This window comes from Gopherus evgoodei, chromosome 1 (genome assembly GCF_007399415.2).
Source record: "Gopherus evgoodei ecotype Sinaloan lineage chromosome 1, rGopEvg1_v1.p, whole genome shotgun sequence".
NCBI lineage: Eukaryota > Metazoa > Chordata > Testudines > Testudinidae > Gopherus > Gopherus evgoodei.
Window position 1 is genome coordinate 269,828,145 of NC_044322.1, and position 19,260 is coordinate 269,847,404.

Sequence of the window (19,260 nt, forward strand, 5' to 3'; positions counted from 1 at the left end):
TGAGATTTCCCTGCTCTCCTCCCTTTCAAAGGCTTTGCCCACTGCTCTGGTTCCCTTTCATTTCCCTGCACCGAACAAACTAGTCTATGTGTTTAGGTCTGAGTCATTCCACTGATGGTGCTTGTGTGCTGCACACCTCTGAGGCACCTGAACTGAGTGGGCCTCATAGATGAGCTCTTCCTAAGACTCCCTTTGACTTCAGTGGGCTTTGGGTCTGGTCTGTAGTTCCTAGAACATATACATATCTGCTCACCCACTGTGCACTTTGCATACACAAACACACTGAACCAATCACATGCCTCTGCTTAGGAAACCTTGGATCTTCCTAGCTCTTGTTGTGTCCCTTTCCTAGCTGTGCATCCTCTGGTTCTATCTGGCCAACACTGCCCTGGGGAGACTTTGTTCTGAAGTGGGGCGGGCTCTATCATGTGTTATGCTCGTGGAGGGAAGTAGGTTGGTGTTCATGTGTGCAGGATCCACACAGGCAGGCAGTAGCCCTTGCTTAGTGGGTGCCAGATGTTAATTTGCAGGTCAGAAGATATTGATAATGTTCAGGAATGTGTGTGGGGAAAGAGGGCTTCTGGTATGGAAGTATCATGATCTAGTGCCTGGAGCTGACACTCGAGGTGAGGAGAAGAGAAACGAGGCCCCTAGTCCAGGCAACACTATTAACTCACTGTCAATATCCTTTCAGTGATGGGCATAGAAGAAATGTGTACATGCACCCAGGGTCTGTGCCATATAAAGGCCCCCCTTCCCTCTTACTGGGGAGGAAGGATAAAATGTGTCTGAAAGGGGAAAAATATTAAAATTTGAAAAAATGGACACACACAAATGAAACCTTTAAGTTTATTATTCCATACATTTAATGCAGAGTTAATGGTGCTAGGACAGCATATTCTGGGGGCAGGGAGGGGCTTGGTGGAAGGGGAAGGTGTAATGGAATAAATAAGGGGAGGGGATAGCAGTGGGTTACATGCATACAGGGGAGCAAACGTACTACATGCTCTTTTCAAACACGACAGAGGAGGAGTCAGCCAAAGCTAAGGGTGGAGAGAAAGGTGTATAAAGGTCATCCTCAGTGATCTCAGTCAAAGGAGAAAAATGGTAATGAGGATCACAAGTTCTGCTTGGTCAATCTGTCTCATCCTCCCAGACCTGCATATCCGCTGGGGGTTCCATCATATGTTTTTGGTGGCCAATGGGAGGGCATCATCTTCTCCCACTTTCAGTTATGACGTCCTTCATGTCAGCATGCTCTCTGGCACTGTGAAGCTCTGCTAGCCCTGAAGATGTGGGACGGGCAAGCAGACCACCCAAGAGAGCAAGCAGGGAATGAAGATGAAGACAAGAAGGAGGGGAACCAGTCGAACCACTGAGGATGGTTGCTTCCAGTTTGAAACCCAAAAGGGAAGGCGAGTTAATTTTCTTTTTACGTGGACTAATTGTCTTATCCAACGCTGAGAGCTTTCCCCCCTACTTGGTGCCACAACAATATCTTCCTCTTCTTTATGAGGGTAGGCCAGAGGTTTTGGCAAATTGGAACAAGCAATGAACAAGCAGGAGGGGATGTATTCTTAGGTTCAGCTCTGCTTGGGGGCCCAACCTTGCAGGTTTAAGGTGATTATTTTCGCAAACTGTGTTTGGGCAAGTGGGATTCATGCTGATGCTTCTGTTTGCTGCAATATCTTCAGCTACTCTTCCCTCACATCCAAGGCACGCACACACACACGTGCCAAAAGGACAAACACTGCCTTGGCAATGTATCTTTTGAAATATTAGAGGGTGAATGGAAGGATTTAGAAAGGACCATGAAATGTTTGAAACAAACTAGCCATGCAAAATAATCGTAAGAAAGGAGGATTCCGTCTTTGTTGCCTTAACAGGCCAAGAGGCCATACACGCACTCACCCCCGCCCCAACATGTATGTTGTGACATGAATAAGCTAGAACCAACGATACGGTTCCTGAGTCCAGTACAGTATGGTACAGTACAGTAAAGAGAGGGTGGGTTGAGGGAAGGATAGGATGCAGATGTGGAAGTCAATAGGAAAGCAAGCATAGGTTGGTCTTCCAACAGGGATCAAGAGTCATGCATTTGTGAATTTTAGATGGGAATGTTGCAGAGCACCAGTCACAAGGAAGTTGACTTTACTGCCCTACCTCTCCTACCACAACATGTCCACCAGGGTGCCCAGCCAGCTACTCTTCACCCACAACAGGTGACAAAGAGTTGGCCATTGTGGCCTATCTGAAACACTTGCTAAGTCACTGAAGCAGTTGGGGGGCTGTTAAGGATGGGGGGTATCTCTTATTTTACAGTCCAGGGTGTGCACAATGAAACCCACCATGACCAGTCACTCCATGTCTAGAATCATCCTCATCTAAAAGACCAAAAGGGTTTTGCAAGCCAGTTGGGTTGGCATACATTGAATTCTGGGGGGGAAAGGGGTAAAACCTTTCTCTAGGCGGTGAGCCAGCGATAACCAGGGTCAAGATAGGCATGTCTAGATAGTCAGTGGGTTCTGGTGGCTGGATTACACTGAATGACCTCGGAGTTTGGAGGCCCTCCTGCCTGTGCTGATCCTTCTGAGCCTTTCTGTTGCTGCTTTGGTCACTGTTCCCCTTTTCCTACGGTCTGGAGAGAGTTGTATACACGGGCTGTTCCCAATGTGTGGGGCTGTGGGACTGTGGCACAGAGGGTGCAGGGTCAGAGATGGCAGTGTATAGGGGACGTTGCGAGGGTCCCATATACGAGAAGGCAGAGTAGAGGCCAGAGGCTTGGCTGGCGTGACTATAATAGGGTCCTGAGGGCTGGTGGTCGGGGTAGTCAAACTGGGGCCTGGAGATGGAGGGGAAAGCCGAGCCATAGTGGGGCAGGCTCAGGGACGTATATGCTATCTGGGAAGTGGAGGGCTGGTCAGTGTAATGGCCTCCAGGGGCAGAACCCTCCGTTTTCACCTGTGCCTTGGAGTCCACCACTGATGACGTGCCAGCAGACAAGGAGACTCCATGCTGCTTGGAGATCCAGGCAGAGTGTCCACTGGCCGCAGCCAGGGCACTCCCAAGGCCGTAGCCAGCGGCCGCTGCTGCCGCATAGCCCCCAACATGGCCTGGATGGCCAGCGTGTCCATTGGGTGGCAGGTACTGGTCGAATTCATTGACATCAAAAGTCTCCATGTTGGACATCACTTCATGGCTGATCTCCCCGATATCCACGTTGCCAAAGTCAATGTGAGGCTTGCCCCCTTCCCCAAGAGAGCGCCCTTCCCGCTTGGAGTCAGCTTTGCCTGCCTGGAGTTCTGTCTTTGGAGTTGTTGGAGGAGTGGGGGGTCCATGGCTTTGACCTGTAAAGTGAAAACCATTTGGGGGGAAAGAGAAAGAAAATGTGATACCAATTCACAATATAGCCCTGGTACAGCCTGACAGGCAATAAAATAGCTCAGCCAGCTACATGCAACAGCTCTGCTCCTCCTACTGCACAGACCCAATACTGCCAGGCCTCCCTGGGAACCTCACTGTAGAGGGACAAGAAGGGAGGAGGTGGCCAGCCGTAACCAAAATGGCAACTGTGCATATGAACCCTGTGGGAGATGATTTCCCACCTTCCAAAGGGATAGAAACACCTGTAGAGTGCAGGCGTCCCCAATGCTGGTGACAGCACCAAGCACATAGGAGTCATGCTCAACTACTGGGTCCCACCATGGAGAGAGGATCCAGCTCACAAGGTGGTGTCCCAAGACTTTTAGAGAGCCATCGATTCTCCAGATGGCTTGGGGGACTCTCCTTGGGAGGAGGATGAGCTGGTAGTAACCTGCTGGTGTAGCTGCAGACATGGGACTGACCTGAGGAGTGCTCGGGGTGCCCGTCAGACATGGGGGATCCTTCCCCAGGGTGTCTGTGATCCAAGTGGGCATTCTTATAGTGGGCCTGGATAGCTGCAGTCCCGCCAGCTTCTCCCTCGGTTTGGCCCTCACCCTCGCCCTGGGAGGCCTTGCCATTTTTCCGCCGGCGTGGCTGGTACTTGTAATCAGGGTGGTCCTTTTTGTGCTGCATCCTAAGTCGCTCTGCCTCTTCGATGAAGGGCCGCTTGTCGCTTTCATTCAGTAACCTACAGAGACCGGAGAAGGAGGAAGAGATGGGAACAGGGATGTCAAAATCCTACTGTAATGCATCATGGGAACTAGAGATCCAGCCCATTTCAGATACTGCCAAGCATCATAGAGAAGGTAGAGAAGTATTTAAATAGAGTCCTCAAAGCTTCAGCCCCTTTTTTATTGTTGTTAATGATTAAGCCCTGACACTGTGTTCAATGCTGTTCAGAGTCAGAGGAAGCCATGGTCACTCCCCCAAGTGGATTACAATCTACAACCCATATAAATTCACCTCCTCCCGTTCCATGTTTGTACTTGCCTTAGGGGACAAAGTAATCATACTATGATGACTGAAATTAATGCAGGGCTTTATAGTTACCAGACAAGCTGGACTAAAAGAACTTGCTGCAGACGTGAAAATTGTGACTATTGCTTGAATTACGGAAGGGTGGCAAATCTTTGTTACTGATAATGCTTTGTCATGTATCTCTGTCTCTCTCAGATCAACTTGTCTCGGTCACCTTAGCTTCAGAGTTTCTGTGTCCTGTCCTAACCTTCCATCCTTGCCATTTTATAAGTTTTGTTCTATCATCTTGAGTGTGAGTGATCACTGAGCACAGAATGGCTATTGCATTTGCCAGCACAGTGGCTGTGCTGCTGGGATCTGCCCCTTAAAGAACCCTGGTATCTCCTAAGAGTGAGTTACAGAAGATGCTGGAGGAAAAACACATTTGCTTTGCTTCTACTTTGAGGATTCTTGATCACACAGCTGCCATTTTCCATCCCAGAGGTGGTTGATGTGGTTCCTGTGCTAAGGATCAGAGAGTTGCAGGTGCTGAGACACAGCCAGGATCAGGCTTGTAAATCAGGATCGGTTTGTAAATCATCTAAATACTATGGTGCTGGACACTGTAACAATAGATTAACTTTGATCTTTGGGTGAAAGACTCTATGGAAATGTAAAATCATTCCCCATATACCTGTCAGATCTAGGGCTGCTCCAGTCAAGACAAAATCACCTAGGAAATTATGTAACAGAACCACTTTGGATGATGGAAAAAGAGATGAAACCCATTTGATCAGTCATTTTCTTTTAATTTTGAAAATGTTTGATTTAAATTTTAATTTCTTTTTCCTCCTTTTCATGTGACCTCCAGGGCATTCTGGTTTCAGCCAGAAGAATCCAGAACACTGAAAAGGGTCAAGGCTGTTTTTATGGGTATTGCAACCCAGCCAAAACTCTGAGGCCACAGAAATCTCAAAAGCAAAAACTTGTTCCTTTATGAGATTTCCAGCCTAAAGAGACAAAGCTTTGGGGATATTCAGCCAAATGTTGAAGAGGAGTCTCTGATCCCCCCCCCCCCCCAGCCTTAGAGGATCTGCTTTTGCAAATTCCACTGATTAGATGTAACCCTTTGCAGAGCAGAGGATTAAAAACCATGAATCTGCCTTAGAGAATTTAGGAGGAGCAGCAGTTGGGGTTTGAGGGGCCTGTTGGTAAAAAACAGTGAGGAAAATAATAGGATCCAAGCAGGTCCTGACCAGCATTGAAGCACCTCCATTTTTCTCCTTCTGTCCCGCCAGCCAATAGCCAGAGGGTGTGATCTGCTTTTGGAACCTCTTAAGGTGCTGACCTGGGTTCACACCAAGCAGCCCTGAGAAGGTCATGGCCGCACATTGCATTCCACCACTGCCTTAATCCAGGAGATTAAACAACTGAGCCGCCATGAGTCCAACACCAGCTTTCCTGTCTCCCTCCCACCGCCATACACCACGCTCACACATCCCGAAGAGCTCTAATCCTCCACCCTGAATTGCTCCACACACAGCCTTCCATCACATCTAAAGGGACACGCATAACCTCAATCTCCTGCAGCTCCCTAGCGAGAGACCTGCATTGGGAATTAAACATGTCCCTGCAAAGCGCTAGCCCCTGCATCTCCCAGACTCCATTGGCTGTTGAAGCAAAAGACCAGCTGTGGGAATGGAACCAAGCTTTCCACCCTGACCGTACAGAGCACTATCCACGAAGGAACCAGTCACCGGCTCCTCAGCACTCCTAGCCCCTCCTGTTGCACAGCAAACAAGACTCCGAGACTGGGAATGGAACCCACATCTTCCACATGAGCTCAACCTCTCAGCCCCTACTGATTCCAAGAAGTTCCAATATCCTTCACCTTTATTTGTGGGTGGTACCAAGCATATAGGGTTACTGAAGCTGAACTGCCAAAGAAAACCTGCAATGGAGAGAGAAGCTGAGACCTCTATATTCGTCTCACTGATGACCTAAATGACAGTGATCTTAGGAACTCTAGGAGATGAACCCTGGGTCCACTGAGCTGTGCATGCCCTCCCCAGCTTCCTGCCAGCATCCTGTAACCCTGCAGACAGCAGGATCGCATAAAGTCCATTCCCTCCATCCTTGTCTTCTCTCTCCCAGTCTCTCTGTTCCCTCCTCCCTCCCTGGGATCAGAGCTCAAATCGGCTTTAATAAAGTGAAACCGGTGTGAGCAGGCAGAGGCCAGGAGATTTAGGGGATTTAGATTTCACTTGTTTCCTGCTCCTGCACCCCCTGGTCTACAATGCAGTGGAATCTTGCAGGGACACAGAAGGGAATGGATCACATACCAAAGCCCATGGGCTTAAGTGGGTCTGAACTGAACCTTCTCCCCCCAGTGGGGAATGCTCAGTACAGAACCCATTGGAGACCCCTGTTTTGGTAGGAACGGAGAGATGAAAACTCTGTCTCCCTCTTTTGTTCTCTTCTTCACCACCATATCTCTTCTCGCACAGGCGTTGTGCTGAATGGTGGTGGGGAACCTAAGCCCTGTTTCTTGCATGTCAGGTGACTGGAGCAGCCTGATGCATGGCCCCTCCTTGTCACCCACGAGTGGCAGCTGCTGATGAGTCAATGTGGCATGAGGGTCTCAGTAGCGCCAAGTTGATGCAGCGCACGCATGGATGAGGGAAGGATTGAACAGGAGGTTAAAACATTGCGGAGTAGGCGGAGATCTCTCCCACATACAGGCCCTGATCTTCCAGGCATGGCTTGGCTCCCGGGGCCCACTGCCTAGCTAAAGTGGGGTGTAGGTAGAGAAAGGTTCTGCTGCTGTTCAGATACAAAGATCCCTTCACCCCATAGTCAGCTCTTTGCTGCCCCTTTCTACCCATGTCTCATCTGTTTCTGGCCCTGGAGATGTTTCTGGCATTTGGACTAGTGTTCGTGCTGACCTTTTCAACAGTCATTACATCCCACTCCATTTGAGAACTGTTCCCTGCCCTGTAAGGAGCAGGAAGTGCCCCACCCAGATGAGGAAAGGGGAACCTTTAGGCAGGACAAGTGAGGAAGTCCCCCTTCCCCCTGCGTCCTCAGGTAATCATGCATCCTTGGGATGTGGGAGGGGGTCAGCCCAGCCTGCAGTGCTGACCTGGCTGCTGCTGGAGAGAGGAATAGCTTCTCTCAGCACACCCACCAATGGGAGGCTAAGAACAATCAGTGAGTGTCTAAAGCCAGCTGTACCCATAAGAGAGCCATCAACCCACCGTCAGTATCACTCAGACACACACACACGCATGTGCCAGTTATGCTGGGGAGGTTGACAGAAGCTCCTGGCCTTGCTGAGGCATGAACACCCGCTGCCCCAGGCTGGGCCATCACCTTGCCAATTGTCCCAAAGTGTTTGCAAATGAAATTGGGCACTAGGGTCAGATTTGAGAATGGAAACCTTCATTTGGGGCCCAAGGGGACTCTGCACTGAGGGTAACACCCCTTCCACCACTGTGTAGCTTAGTACTGATGTCTATCCCTTTTCCAGTGCGTTCCTAGGACTCACACACAAGCTGTGCTGATGCACCTCTCTCCTGGCCTACACCACTCCTGCTGTTCTAGTCCTGCCCCAGTCCAGCTCAGCCAATGCACCGCAATCCTGACCTGGAGCAGTGTCCATTCCATCATTCTGTTCATCAGTGATTTCCTCCCTGCCACTCGGTGGAGCCTGGCTGGAATCTGGTCCCGCAGGTGGTGCTCTACTGTCATTAACATCCTGTTTGCCTTTGCCCGACCAGCAGCTGCAAAGTCTATAGTCTCCCACACTGCAGCCCAGTCCTGGCAGTTTCTTTGTTATTCCCCAAAGGGTGAGGCTCCTGATTCTAACCCTCTCCTAAGCGGAAAGAGTTGGTGTAGGTGTGAGGGGTCAGCCTTGACACCCCGCACAACCTCCCAAAGGAACGTTTGTCTACATAGCACTGATGCAATTTGGCGTGGCCATCTGCCTCCGTGGCTCCCTCTTTCTCCCTGGTTGCCTCCTTCCATCTCCTGCAAAACAGCATGTTTCTTATCCTGCAGATCTCAAGTGCTTTACACAGCACTTGGTTTGAGCTCAGCAGCACAGTGGTTGCGTGAGCAAACGTGGCAGCCGTCCTCCATGCAGCGATCACTCACACAGAGCTAGCCGAGGGGATAGATTCCATTTTGTAGAGAGGATCATGTTGGATGGGACCCTGAGGTTGTTTCTCAATCTACTGGACTCCTTCCAAGAAGACACACAGGATTTTTAACTATCCTGTAGGCAGCATCTCCTTCCCCACCCACCAGAGATGGGCAGAAACAAGGTCAGTTTAATGTTGCTTTCAACTGATCTCTCTTTCCCTCTCTGTCGTACAGAGCTTATAGTGGATTTCTCTCTGCCTTAGGTATTTCTAATGCACCCATTAGCACAGCATCTAAGCACCGACATAAAATCAGACTCACCTACACGGAAGTATATCTAGATGGCCCAAATTTTCAAAAATGACTGGTGATTTTCGGTGCCCAACTTGGCACCTTACAGGATTCTGATTTTCAGACATTCAGGCCTCTCTTCAGGGATCTCAAGTTAGGCACTCAAAATTGCTAGCCAATTTTGAAAGTCTGGATCATGCTGTGTAGTGTGGAGTTTGGAGTGGGAGGAAACTGGCATCAGAAAATTGTCTGGAGGACTGTGGAAGACCATAGGGACTATGATAGTGTAGTAAATTTCCTATGGGACAATCACCCTTTGGGTGACTTCCCCTGGCTTTTGTGGTTTTATTTTATTTTCCCACACCTAACAATGCCAACAAAGGCAGTGCAGACACCGATCCTGCCCATACATGCACGCCCCCAACTTGCTGTGCCGCACTGCCCAACACAGACTGGTAAGAATATCTCCGAAGGGAGCAGGTTCCCTGCCAGTCCATTAGCAAAGACAACACAAATAGCAGACGTGGGGGAAGGGGGAGACTTTTCCCTTTTAAAAAATGCAAAAGTATTTGACAGTTACAGTCTGAGGCCCTGATCTTACAAACTGCTCTGTACAACAGACTCCTGTGCCCAGGCAGAGCCCTATTGACTTCAGCAGGCTGCCTGTCGGCTCTGTAGTCTGCCTGCAGGATCAGGAACACTACAGCTCTCAATAGTGTTAGGACAGAGTCTAAGGTCTATCACTGCAGCACTGTGCGGGGGAACAGTCATGTACAATGCTGTCGCATATCTGGACAGTGGAGCACTCTGGTCTCTTAGGGCTGTTACTGGAGTATTTAAAGGCTCATGTACCTCAGTCTTGTATCTTCAGGCCAGAACAGTAATGTAGCGCTTAAGGAAGTCATTGCTACAAAATCCTGCAGGATCTTTGGAACGGTACAGTAGCATTTTTTTAATAATACTTTTGAAAATTAGAATGGGGGTCTTGCTTCTCCAATAGAATAAAATGTTGGGGTGGAGGTGGGAAGAGAAATCATGAAGAAATCAGAAGGAATGGTTAGGAGCAAAGCATACAGGAGATAATTGTTATTAAAGGAAAGAAGTGAAAGTGCAAGGAGAGAGGCAAATAGACAGCATAACCTGACTGCATTACAAAGTGGGAGAGAGTAAATAAGAGCAATGATAAATGCTCAGTACAGTCACTTTGCTACCACAAAGGAGACAACAGGGGTGGGTTAGTGCAATGTGAACTAACTGGGAGCATCATTCTGCTTGGTATCCAGAGGTGAGCACAAGGTTGGAGTAATCACAGGAAAGGTAGAGGGAGAGGGGAATGGGAAGGGTTAAAAAACACCCAGGCATGGGAATCATATTTGAGGCCTACCACAATTCCCTGCGTTAACTCTCCAAGGAAATCATTTTGTTTTGAGTTCCATGAAAAACAGAGGGGGTTGGATAAACTTATTGATGTGATCAAGGCAGAAGCTAACACCCAGGGGCTCAATTCTCCCACACAGGTGGAGCTGACAGAAGTCAGTTGGATAATCGAGCCACAAGTGGCAATGGGATGGTCAGAAGGGTGGGGTTTGCTTCTGTTTTGGAAAAGAATCTGGTCTTCCTGCAGTTCTCAGGAGACATCCCACCCCACCCAGTGGGTGGGGGTCTCCTGTTAAGGGTAGCGCCAGGGAAGGGAAGGGTATGAAAGGGGGCCCATTTCTATCTGTGGAACTTCAAGGCCATTTACATGAAGCTGAGGGGTTTGATTTGTGGCAGGAGGTCCAAGGCAAGGAAGTGATGGTGGCGGAAAGGGGTGTATCTCGGACAATCCCAGGGAGGGGAGAGGCATTTATAATAATTTGCTGGAGTTATTCATGGAAATAAGGTGGAAAAGTGGAACCACTGGCCTTGTGTCACATGGATATTACGTGGTCCCTCCACCCTCATCTCTTGGCAGAACCTAGCAGTTCCAATGGGGGTGACTTCACGTAGGGACCCTGGGGGCAGGGAGGATGGGGAAAGGACCCAAAATTAAAATGGCTTTTACAAACTGAGGGGGTAGTGTGGGTCCGAGGGATGAGCATGTGTCTGTGTTAGGAAGAAGGAAGTGTGTATGTGTGTATGCATAGTGGGAGTGGGAAGCCTGTGTCAGCCTGTACAAACTTGCTACAGGAATGGCTGCTGATTTGCTGTTATTAATTATTTATTGCACGCCACAGGCCTGCAAACAGAGGCAGAGTTGCAGCCCCTGCAGTCTGAGAAGACACAAACAATGCTGTTCAGCCATAAAAAGCTGGGAATGGCAAGGCAGGATGGCATACTGGGTGCATCGGTTGGAGTTTTTTTCTAACAGCCCCCTCTCTCCACCATCCCTCACTGTCCTCTTTTTTTCACGACTTTATGCTGGGATAACCCATTCTCACCCCCACTTATGCAGTACCTGTGCTGTCAATGTTAAATTGACATCTCCTTGAGCGGGATCTAGAACCAGCAGCTAGCCGGGACTGTGGCTGGCCATCAGAGAACACGTTCTTTGGGTGGGATGCGTGATTGGGTTGCACTGCTTGGCTACCTGCTCTCTCTCCAGACAGGAGTCCAACCCACTAGGTGGAGCTCTGGGAGTTAGGGTCATCTAGCCGGTGATCTCTCAGACCTGGTTCAAACAGGCCTGAGGAGATCATGAGTGTAATGAGTTTGGTGAGGGTCAGCCTAGTTAACCTTTCTGGGCCTTGGTTTGCCAAACAAACACACACAAACCGAGAGATTGGGCAGCTGAGTCTCAGGAGAGGACCAGGACTGGAGTGGCACAGGCCAGGAATGAGGTATGCTGGCACAGCCCGAGTAAGAACAGGTTAGAATGGAATAGCCAGGTGGGGGCTGCAGGTCAAGACTGGAAGAGCTTTGCAGAGGAAGCTCCCCATATAGCTGATGCTAATAACCATTGTTGGTTCTTCACTTTCCTGTGCTTTTTCTTTACCCCTGTGATCTTTCCTTTTGAGGAGGAACTCCCTTTAATAGATGCCCCTTTAATCTCATTCTGTAGCCAGCCTCCAGTTTGAGATGCAGCCTCTCCATGATTCCATTTGCCCTCACCCTTATGCCCTCCTTACCTCCAGAGCTTCCCGAGGGTCTTACTGAGCTCTGCATTGTGGAGGTGAGGGTACTGGTCAGCCAATTTCCTGCGGGCTGCCTGTGCCCACACCATGAAGGCGTTCATGGGCCGCTTGACATGGGGTTTGCTTTTGTTGCTCCCATTGACCCGCACAGGCATGGGCACCAGGGTCCAGTCGTAGCCACTCAGCACCTGGCTCACTGCCTCCCGGATGCACACGGGGAACTTATCGTCGTCCGTCTCTGAGTCTTGCTGTTCCTTCTTGACCTTCCCCATCTCTCCACTCCCAGAGCTGGTGAGATGAGAGGGGGTATCTGATGCCATGGAAGGTCCCGGTGAGAGGCAGTGATGGTCTTCGGAACCCACCGGGCTCATTTCCACCTCTGAAAGGTCTTGGTCATCTGTCATTATATCTCTTGTTCTTGGTCTTTCTTCCTTCTCAATATCTGTCTTCCCACTGGGGAAAAAAAAAAGAAAGAAGGAAAAAGCAAACACCAAAACTAAAAGACTTGAACCTCTCCCAGTAACCGACCATGAGACAGGAGCCACTTGATAAAAGTGAAGCAAAGGAGCTGCCATGCGTGCAGCTTACGGGACCCACAAAACCCATGATCAAGTGGGGGAGGGGATCCTGATTAATTGGAGTCAAGAATCAGAGGGGTAGCCGTGTTAGTCTGGATCTGTAAAAGCAGCAAAGAGTCCTGCGGCATGACTAACAGACATATAGGAGCATGAGCTTTCGTGGGTGAATACCCACTTCGTCGGATGCATTGGATGCATTGATTAATTGGAATCTCCTGATCTGTGCTCTATTCTGGAGTTTAACATGGGCATGTAGAGGGATCTGCTGCTGGCTAAGCACATTGGTGACATGAGTCAAAAAGGAGAGAACAAGGGGAAATGGACCCCATTCTTTAAGAATAACCTTACTCAGGGCCCTCCCCAACATTTGGCCCTTGGGAATGACATTTTCTCTTTAAAACCTGCCTTGAAAGTCTGACCAAGAACATAGATGGGAGGAAATGAGTGGCTTCGTTATTAATAAATCAGAATGAAAAGGTCACCAGGTTGCAGGAGAAAGTTTAGCAAGAGTCGCTGAGTAGAGGCAAATCCTGAGCGCACCCCTGAATTGCCAGGCAAGGAATCTGATGCAGACTGGGAAAATGTGTTTGTGAGCGGAAACGCTAACACTTTGTACATATGCATATATTTCTTTTTAAGCCTCTTTAGCAAAGTCAAGTCTTTAACTTGCCCGTTTCACTCATCCCCCCGTCTCTCCCTCTCTCTCTGCGGTCACCTCCAAAAGTCCCTGCCACCACCCACCAGTTCTCCCACCTTATTAAAGAAATGCTGAAAAAATAAAGCCCCCCACCCACCACAAAATGGTTAGAAAAATGCGTCTCCTTTGGCTTAGTTGTAAAAGGGGCCAATATGAAGCAGGGGTTGTTATCCCCCCCAGTGAGGGAGGCAAGGACTTTTCCTGAAGAAGAGATTGAAAAAGTAATTGAAGGTAGAAAAAGAGCGAGCGAGCGTGTGAGTTCAGGTAGGAAAACTTACGTTGGCTGGTCTGCCTGGTAAATCCTGAGAGGGCTGTAATTTGTATCCCAATAGCCCCTCTGTTCTCCTCTTAGAGCCCTGGCAGCGTAGAGAGCCCTGCGTGGAGGAGACTCTCAGACGAGTGCCATTCCTAGAGGGAGGCTTGGTTTTTACTAATCCCCTGGCTGGATGTCTCTCTGACTGGCTTGCTGCTAAGCACCGGGGGAGGGAAGGGCAGAAGGTGGAGCTAAGCACTCCTTATAGCTGGAATACATTGATTTGATGCAGGCAGGGAGGGGACCCTGACAGCGCCCCCGAACTCCACCTCAGCCACATGCACGCTCCTCGCTTTCTCGAGTGCAGCCTTCTCTGGGAAAGCTCCAGTCAACTTTTATTTTATTCTTTTTTTCCCCCTCTGGGGGATTTAAAATAGGACATTGTTCAGGTGGTGAGGGGTCTGCATTGTTATCTAAGTGGACTGGATTTAAGTCCCTGGCCTGGTCTCTCTTGCCCTCGACCAGCAGGGTTTGTTCTACGGGCCAGACCTGGTGACTTAGGAGTTAGCATGGAGAGGTGGGTTCTAGTCACAGCTGCTTGCTCTCCATGGACCAACAGGACCTGAGTGCACTGCAGATGGCGGGCCTGGTGTTATGGAGGTAGTGCTGTCCTATGAAGAAGACCCAGATTCAGTGGCCAGTCCTGGTCTTTCACTCCCTAGAGCTAGTGGGGACTGAGAATAGTCCAGGGTTTACCTGGGGATGATGTGCACTGGATACATTACAGGGGTTGGGGGATTTATACTTTGTGGCCATGCAGAAGACATGAGCTTGATTCCCTCTCCTGGGCTCTCATGTCCCCAAGGTGGGACTGACACAGGCATGCCAGTGAGGTGTCAGGAGTGTTTTGTGTCTCACCCATGCTGCTGATAACCCAGTAATGTATCCATTCAGGATTCCCTCTGCAAAGTTGTCAAAACCAGGAACCAGCTTTCCCATATCCTCCAATGGTACCAACCAGACCAGTACAGAACTCTTGGCATGGAGTCTGAAGTGGAGTGTCAGCTTGGACATGTTTCTGTGCCAGGCAAGGAATCACAGAGTGAAGAAAGGATGAGTTGTGGTGAGACTCGGGGAAATAATTCCTTCAAAGGAGTTCTAAGGATATTGTGAACCCCTGGATCACAACTTGACTCACTAGAAGGCCCAGTGATGGAATGACAGTGTAAATAATGGCTGGGCCCACCCAGAGAGATGGGGAAATAAAGCCAAGGACAGGTGGTGAGCATTTGAACTACAGTTCCCAGAATGAACCTGGAACTGACAACTAGAATTGTGTTATCTGATTGACAGAGTATAACCATTTTCCCTCCATAATTCTCAGTGGTTTCTTTCACCTCATGCATCTCAGTGTGGTGAGGGCTGGAGCCACAACATGGCACCAAGGACAGCTGCATTAGAGCCCAAAGGAGAAGTCTATGTTGGAAGCTTAATGAAGCCAGGTTAGGGGATGACAGGGGTGGGACTCCCTGGTGCTGATGGCAAGCACAGGATCACTGGCACCAACTTGGCATGCATGTAGTATTCAATGCACCAAAGGGCAGCTTTCTGGGGAGGGCTTGGCACCAAATAACCCCCTACAAGGGGACTGACTTTAACCCTCCCTTCCTCCTTCAGCACCATCTGTCTGTCCATGTGACAAAAGGCCAAGGCAAGGGTCTGGTGGTTCTCTCCTATCCAAGAAACACAAGGACTCATGGCACCTATCCTAGTACTGTCCCATCTTCCCTGGGAAGGTGAGGTGTGTAAGCTCCACCCTCTCTCTGTCTTTCTCACACACACTTCCTAATGGAAATCTCTGGGGAGGAATCTCAGGCCCTGATTCCTAGATTAAAATGGTGTAGGTGCTGGTCAGGTGAGTCCTCCCAGGTGTTATCACACAGGTGTGTTCCCCTATTGGGAAGAAATCCTATGTGTGTATTCCCAACAGAGATTCTGGTGGGCTGTAGGGAGAGCTCCCACTGGTCTTGCAAGGGTTGTTTGGCATTTTTAGCCTCTCTTCATTGGGATTTTTGTGACCTGCTAAAACTGCCCTTGTAAAGGGAAAAGAACTGGGGCAGGTAACCTCTTCCCAAGAGCCATACTAATAGGCACATGCTAGATGCAGTGTCGCTGTATCACATAGACTTTGCTGAACTGAGCATGTCTTCTTTAGTTTGTGAGGTTCATCATTAGGCTGACAAGAGCCTGTGTGAGGGATACAGGAATCTCCATGGAGAAGAGGAACAGCCTGAGGGAGGAGGAAGGGGTCGTCTCCTGGTCCCACTGAGAGGTAGCCACAGCTGAGAAACACTGGCCTGATTGTTCCCCTGTCTGCGGCTAATATCAACCTGGGATGGGGGAAGGGCAAAACAGGATACAATAAGATGGGGCATTCGCTTTCCATCCCTCCAGGTGCAGGTTCCTACTGACCTCGGGAGACAGAGAGAATGGGGTAGGGATGTTTTTTTCCCAGGAGTGGGATTACAAGGTCCTGGTGGCCAAGTGGTAGGGAATAGGTCATTCGAGGATTGAAGCGCCTGCTCTAAGAGAACCCCACTTAAATCTGGGGGGAAGGTGGGACTGGCGATCCCACCTCTTCAATGCATATGTGTCCCCAGGGATTTGAGGGTGGAAAGTGTACACTGACCTTTCCTAGTGTTGGGACAAAGAGACAAAATCAGAATGAAGCAGTTCTTTTAAAGCATGAAGTTGTGGACCATCACTTGTTTGTTTGTTTATGTTGCAGTAGCACATAGGGGCCCCTGTCACAGACCAGGACTCCAATATGCCAGATGCTGTACAAACACATGAGAAAAAGACAGTTCCTGCCCCCTTATGTTGCGGTAGTGCCTAGGGGCCTCAGTCAAGGATCAGGGCACAATTACGCTAGTCACTGTACAAACACATCCCCAAAAGTTGGTCCCTGCCCAGGAGAGTTTACCATCTAGGTAGTTTCTGCTGAAATGACGTGTGGGAGCACCTCCTATTAAACTGGAAAAGGAATTTTTCTTCTTTCTTCCTCTCTCCATTCCCCTCCTTTTTCTCTTTCTTTGCCCCATCTCTCTTGGTCCCGCTTTCTTTTTCTTTACCTCTGTGTCTTGATTTCCCCTCTCTTCTTTTTCCGTCTGATCTTGGGATTGGTTTCCAGTTCCCGCCGTGTTCCTCAAAGACTGGAAGGCAGCACAGGTTTTGCAGCCTAATTTCCTGTCCTGGTAACTTTTCCTGTTGCACCAAGGCAGCATGGTGGGAAGTAGCCAAGGGAATTTTCTCTCGGTCATTGTGGCTGACGGTGGGGCACAATTTCTCCAGTTGAGAAGAGAGGATGCAGAGTGAGAGAAGAACAGCGACTGTCTCTCTGCGAGGAGTTGTGGGTGGCATTTTTCTATCTACAGATGAAAGTTGTTGCCTCTTCGAGGATCTCTGTAAGGGTATGTCTACACTGCAGCTGCAAGGTGTAATTTCCAGCGGGAGCAGAGATACTCACTTTAACTCTGATTGAACAGAAGTGTAGCTGCTACAGTGTGAGCAGCAGGATGGGCTGTCAGCCCTGACTATGATCCCATCCAAGACCATACGTAACGGCTAACCCCTCCGACCATTTACATTGCCGCGGTGACACTTCTATTTTTAGCACTCTAGCTTGATCTGGTTTATATTCAAGATGGAAATGACACCTTTGAGCTCCTGTGTAGACCTACTGTGTGATTGAGAAGCCTCCCAATGTATTTCAGCACTGATCGTCTTTCTAAGGATAAGAGTCCCTTGGGTCGTGCACTGGGTACTATAGTACTCCGGCAACAATCTCTTTAAGGCTTCCATCCTTTTTTCCCAGTTAAATTATATTTTTTTCATTATCTCTGTAAAGCTACGATCTCTGGGTCCTCAGGTTTTAGACTAGAAAGTGTAGTCCAATGGTTAGGACATTGGCCTGGGACTCAGGGAACCTGCTGTGCCACACACTTCCTGTGTAACCTTGGGTAAGTCACTTAGTCTCTCTGTGCCTCAGTTTCCCATCTAAAATGAGGATAATAGCACTTCCCTGCCTCACAGAGGTGCTGTGAGGATGAATACATTAAGACTGTGAGGGACTCGAGTACTACAGTAATAGGGGCCATATAAGTACCTTAGATAGATCCCAACTGAGAGGATTTTCAAATCCTCCCATATAAAAACATATAAAGCCAGTGGTTCCTCTGCCGTAATCTTTTAAGTGTGAGGTCCCCCAGAGCCAGTACTGGGCACCCATCCAGTTATACCTCTTTAATAATATCTCAACACACACACATTGTGGGCTGTTTGTTTGGGGCACCTCTTGATAACCTCCAATAGGTTGCAGCTCTGTCAGCTTGACAACTCCGGGACCTAAACCTCTGACAGTCAATGACACCCTCACTCTGTGGCCTGGGCTGGTTATGTGTTTCATGCTCTTTACTATTACATACAGTTCTCTAAATAATGTAGGACTGGTCTGTCTAGGGGACCTTCAACCACTGTATGTCCCATTGCTGCACTTAGGATTGTCAAGGTAGGAATTGCTGGCTGACCTGCAGTACAATCTCAAAGAGGGAGACAGGCAGGCAGGCAAATGTCTCTCAAGGGCCCATGGCTTTGGATTGCTCTCCCATGGGCTATGATTCTGTTATTTTAAAGTGCTCCTTCGCTCCTCTTCTTTTCATCCTGCCAAGCTCTCTGTGCAGGAGGAGGCTCCATGGGTGAATTGCCTAGCACTCCAAGCTCCTATTACCTTCCATTCCCACTGCAAGGGGATAAGGTTAGGCACCAACATGGGATCCTGCTTTTAGCCAAGCATTAAGGGTCGAAACAGGAAGAATGAGTGAGCCACCAGCAAGCCGGCAGGAAGGGTGAACCTTCCTAGGAGCAGTCTGCAAGTAGGATCCAGGCTCAACGTAACTCTGAAGAGTTACAGTGCAGTAGTACTGTAATGGTAATGAGATACCAAGAGGCCAATTCATCTCTGGGACAACTCCATGGAAGTCACTTGGGATTAATTTGGCCCAAAGAGTCTACCTGGTGTGTGACTAGGAAAGGAAGGTCAAGAGTTCCACTGGGGTGTGATTCAGGAAGGAGGAAAAGTCTATCTGAAGGAGGGGATGGGAAGGAGGAGTATCCTTGCAGAAAGGAGGTGAGGGGGAGAAGCACAAGAAGTCTAGGGATGCCTCCATTTTGAAGAAAGCTTTGGGTGCCCCAGGGCCACACTTATTCTTAACCAACCTTTCATTGGAGCTCCATAGTGAACTTATGCATGTGATTACGTACACACCACAAATACCTGAGCTTCTTCACCCCAGCAGCAATCTGGGTAAGACAAACAGCGGCTGCTTTTGTGCCATGTCCCTTCTCGGGGGCACAGGACTGGTATTGTCCTGGGACCGCATGGGAAAATGGGAGGGGCTCACAATGAAATCTTTCCATACAGTAAAACAGCGTCAGAGTGGGGGGAGCAGACACTGGAAAACACAGACACACAACAGCCAAACAATAATGCCAGTGTGCCGAGGGAAACGGAGACCCATGAATTGGAAGTTTGATAAGGGTTCTCTCTCTCTCTCAACAACCCCTTCAGTTTCCCTCTACACCCCCCTCCTTCCCTTGCCTGCTTTCTTGTTTGGGCCTTTAACAGTGCGCTGTCTTTGTTTGAGATACAGGTGAATGACAATCATGTGATTAACGCACACACACACACGAAAAGCTTTTTAAAAGCGTCCAGCTTGCCTCAGACCCAAATAGGAGAGAGGAGACAGG

General features: G+C 49.1%; 1 protein-coding gene across 1 annotated transcript; it reads right to left on the minus strand.

The window, feature by feature from the left end:
* Positions 1-831: 831 nt before the first annotated feature.
* Positions 832-13,627, minus strand: SOX10 (SRY-box transcription factor 10). The gene is made up of 4 exons (XM_030546137.1): positions 13,481-13,627; positions 11,922-12,380; positions 3,846-4,111; positions 832-3,347 (listed from the first exon to the last, which is right to left on the minus strand). Exons 2-4 carry the CDS (start codon positions 12,329-12,331, stop codon positions 2,632-2,634), a joined length of 1,392 nt encoding a protein of 463 aa, XP_030401997.1. The 5' UTR covers positions 12,332-12,380; positions 13,481-13,627; the 3' UTR covers positions 832-2,631.
* Between the last annotated feature and the right edge of the window lie 5,633 nt (positions 13,628-19,260).

Excerpts from the sequence above, each read along its gene's own strand:
- SOX10 (XM_030546137.1), bottom strand. The coding sequence starts at position 12,331 with ATGACAGATGACCAAGACCTTTCAGAGGTGGAAATGAGCCCGGTGGGT. Across the intron at positions 4,112-11,921 it reads ACCCTCGGGAAGCTCTGGAG|GTTACTGAATGAAAGCGACA; the intron begins GTAAGGAGGGCA and ends CGGTCTCTGTAG. Across the intron at positions 3,348-3,845 it reads GCACCCCGAGCACTCCTCAG|GTCAAAGCCATGGACCCCCC; the intron begins GTCAGTCCCATG and ends TTCACTTTACAG.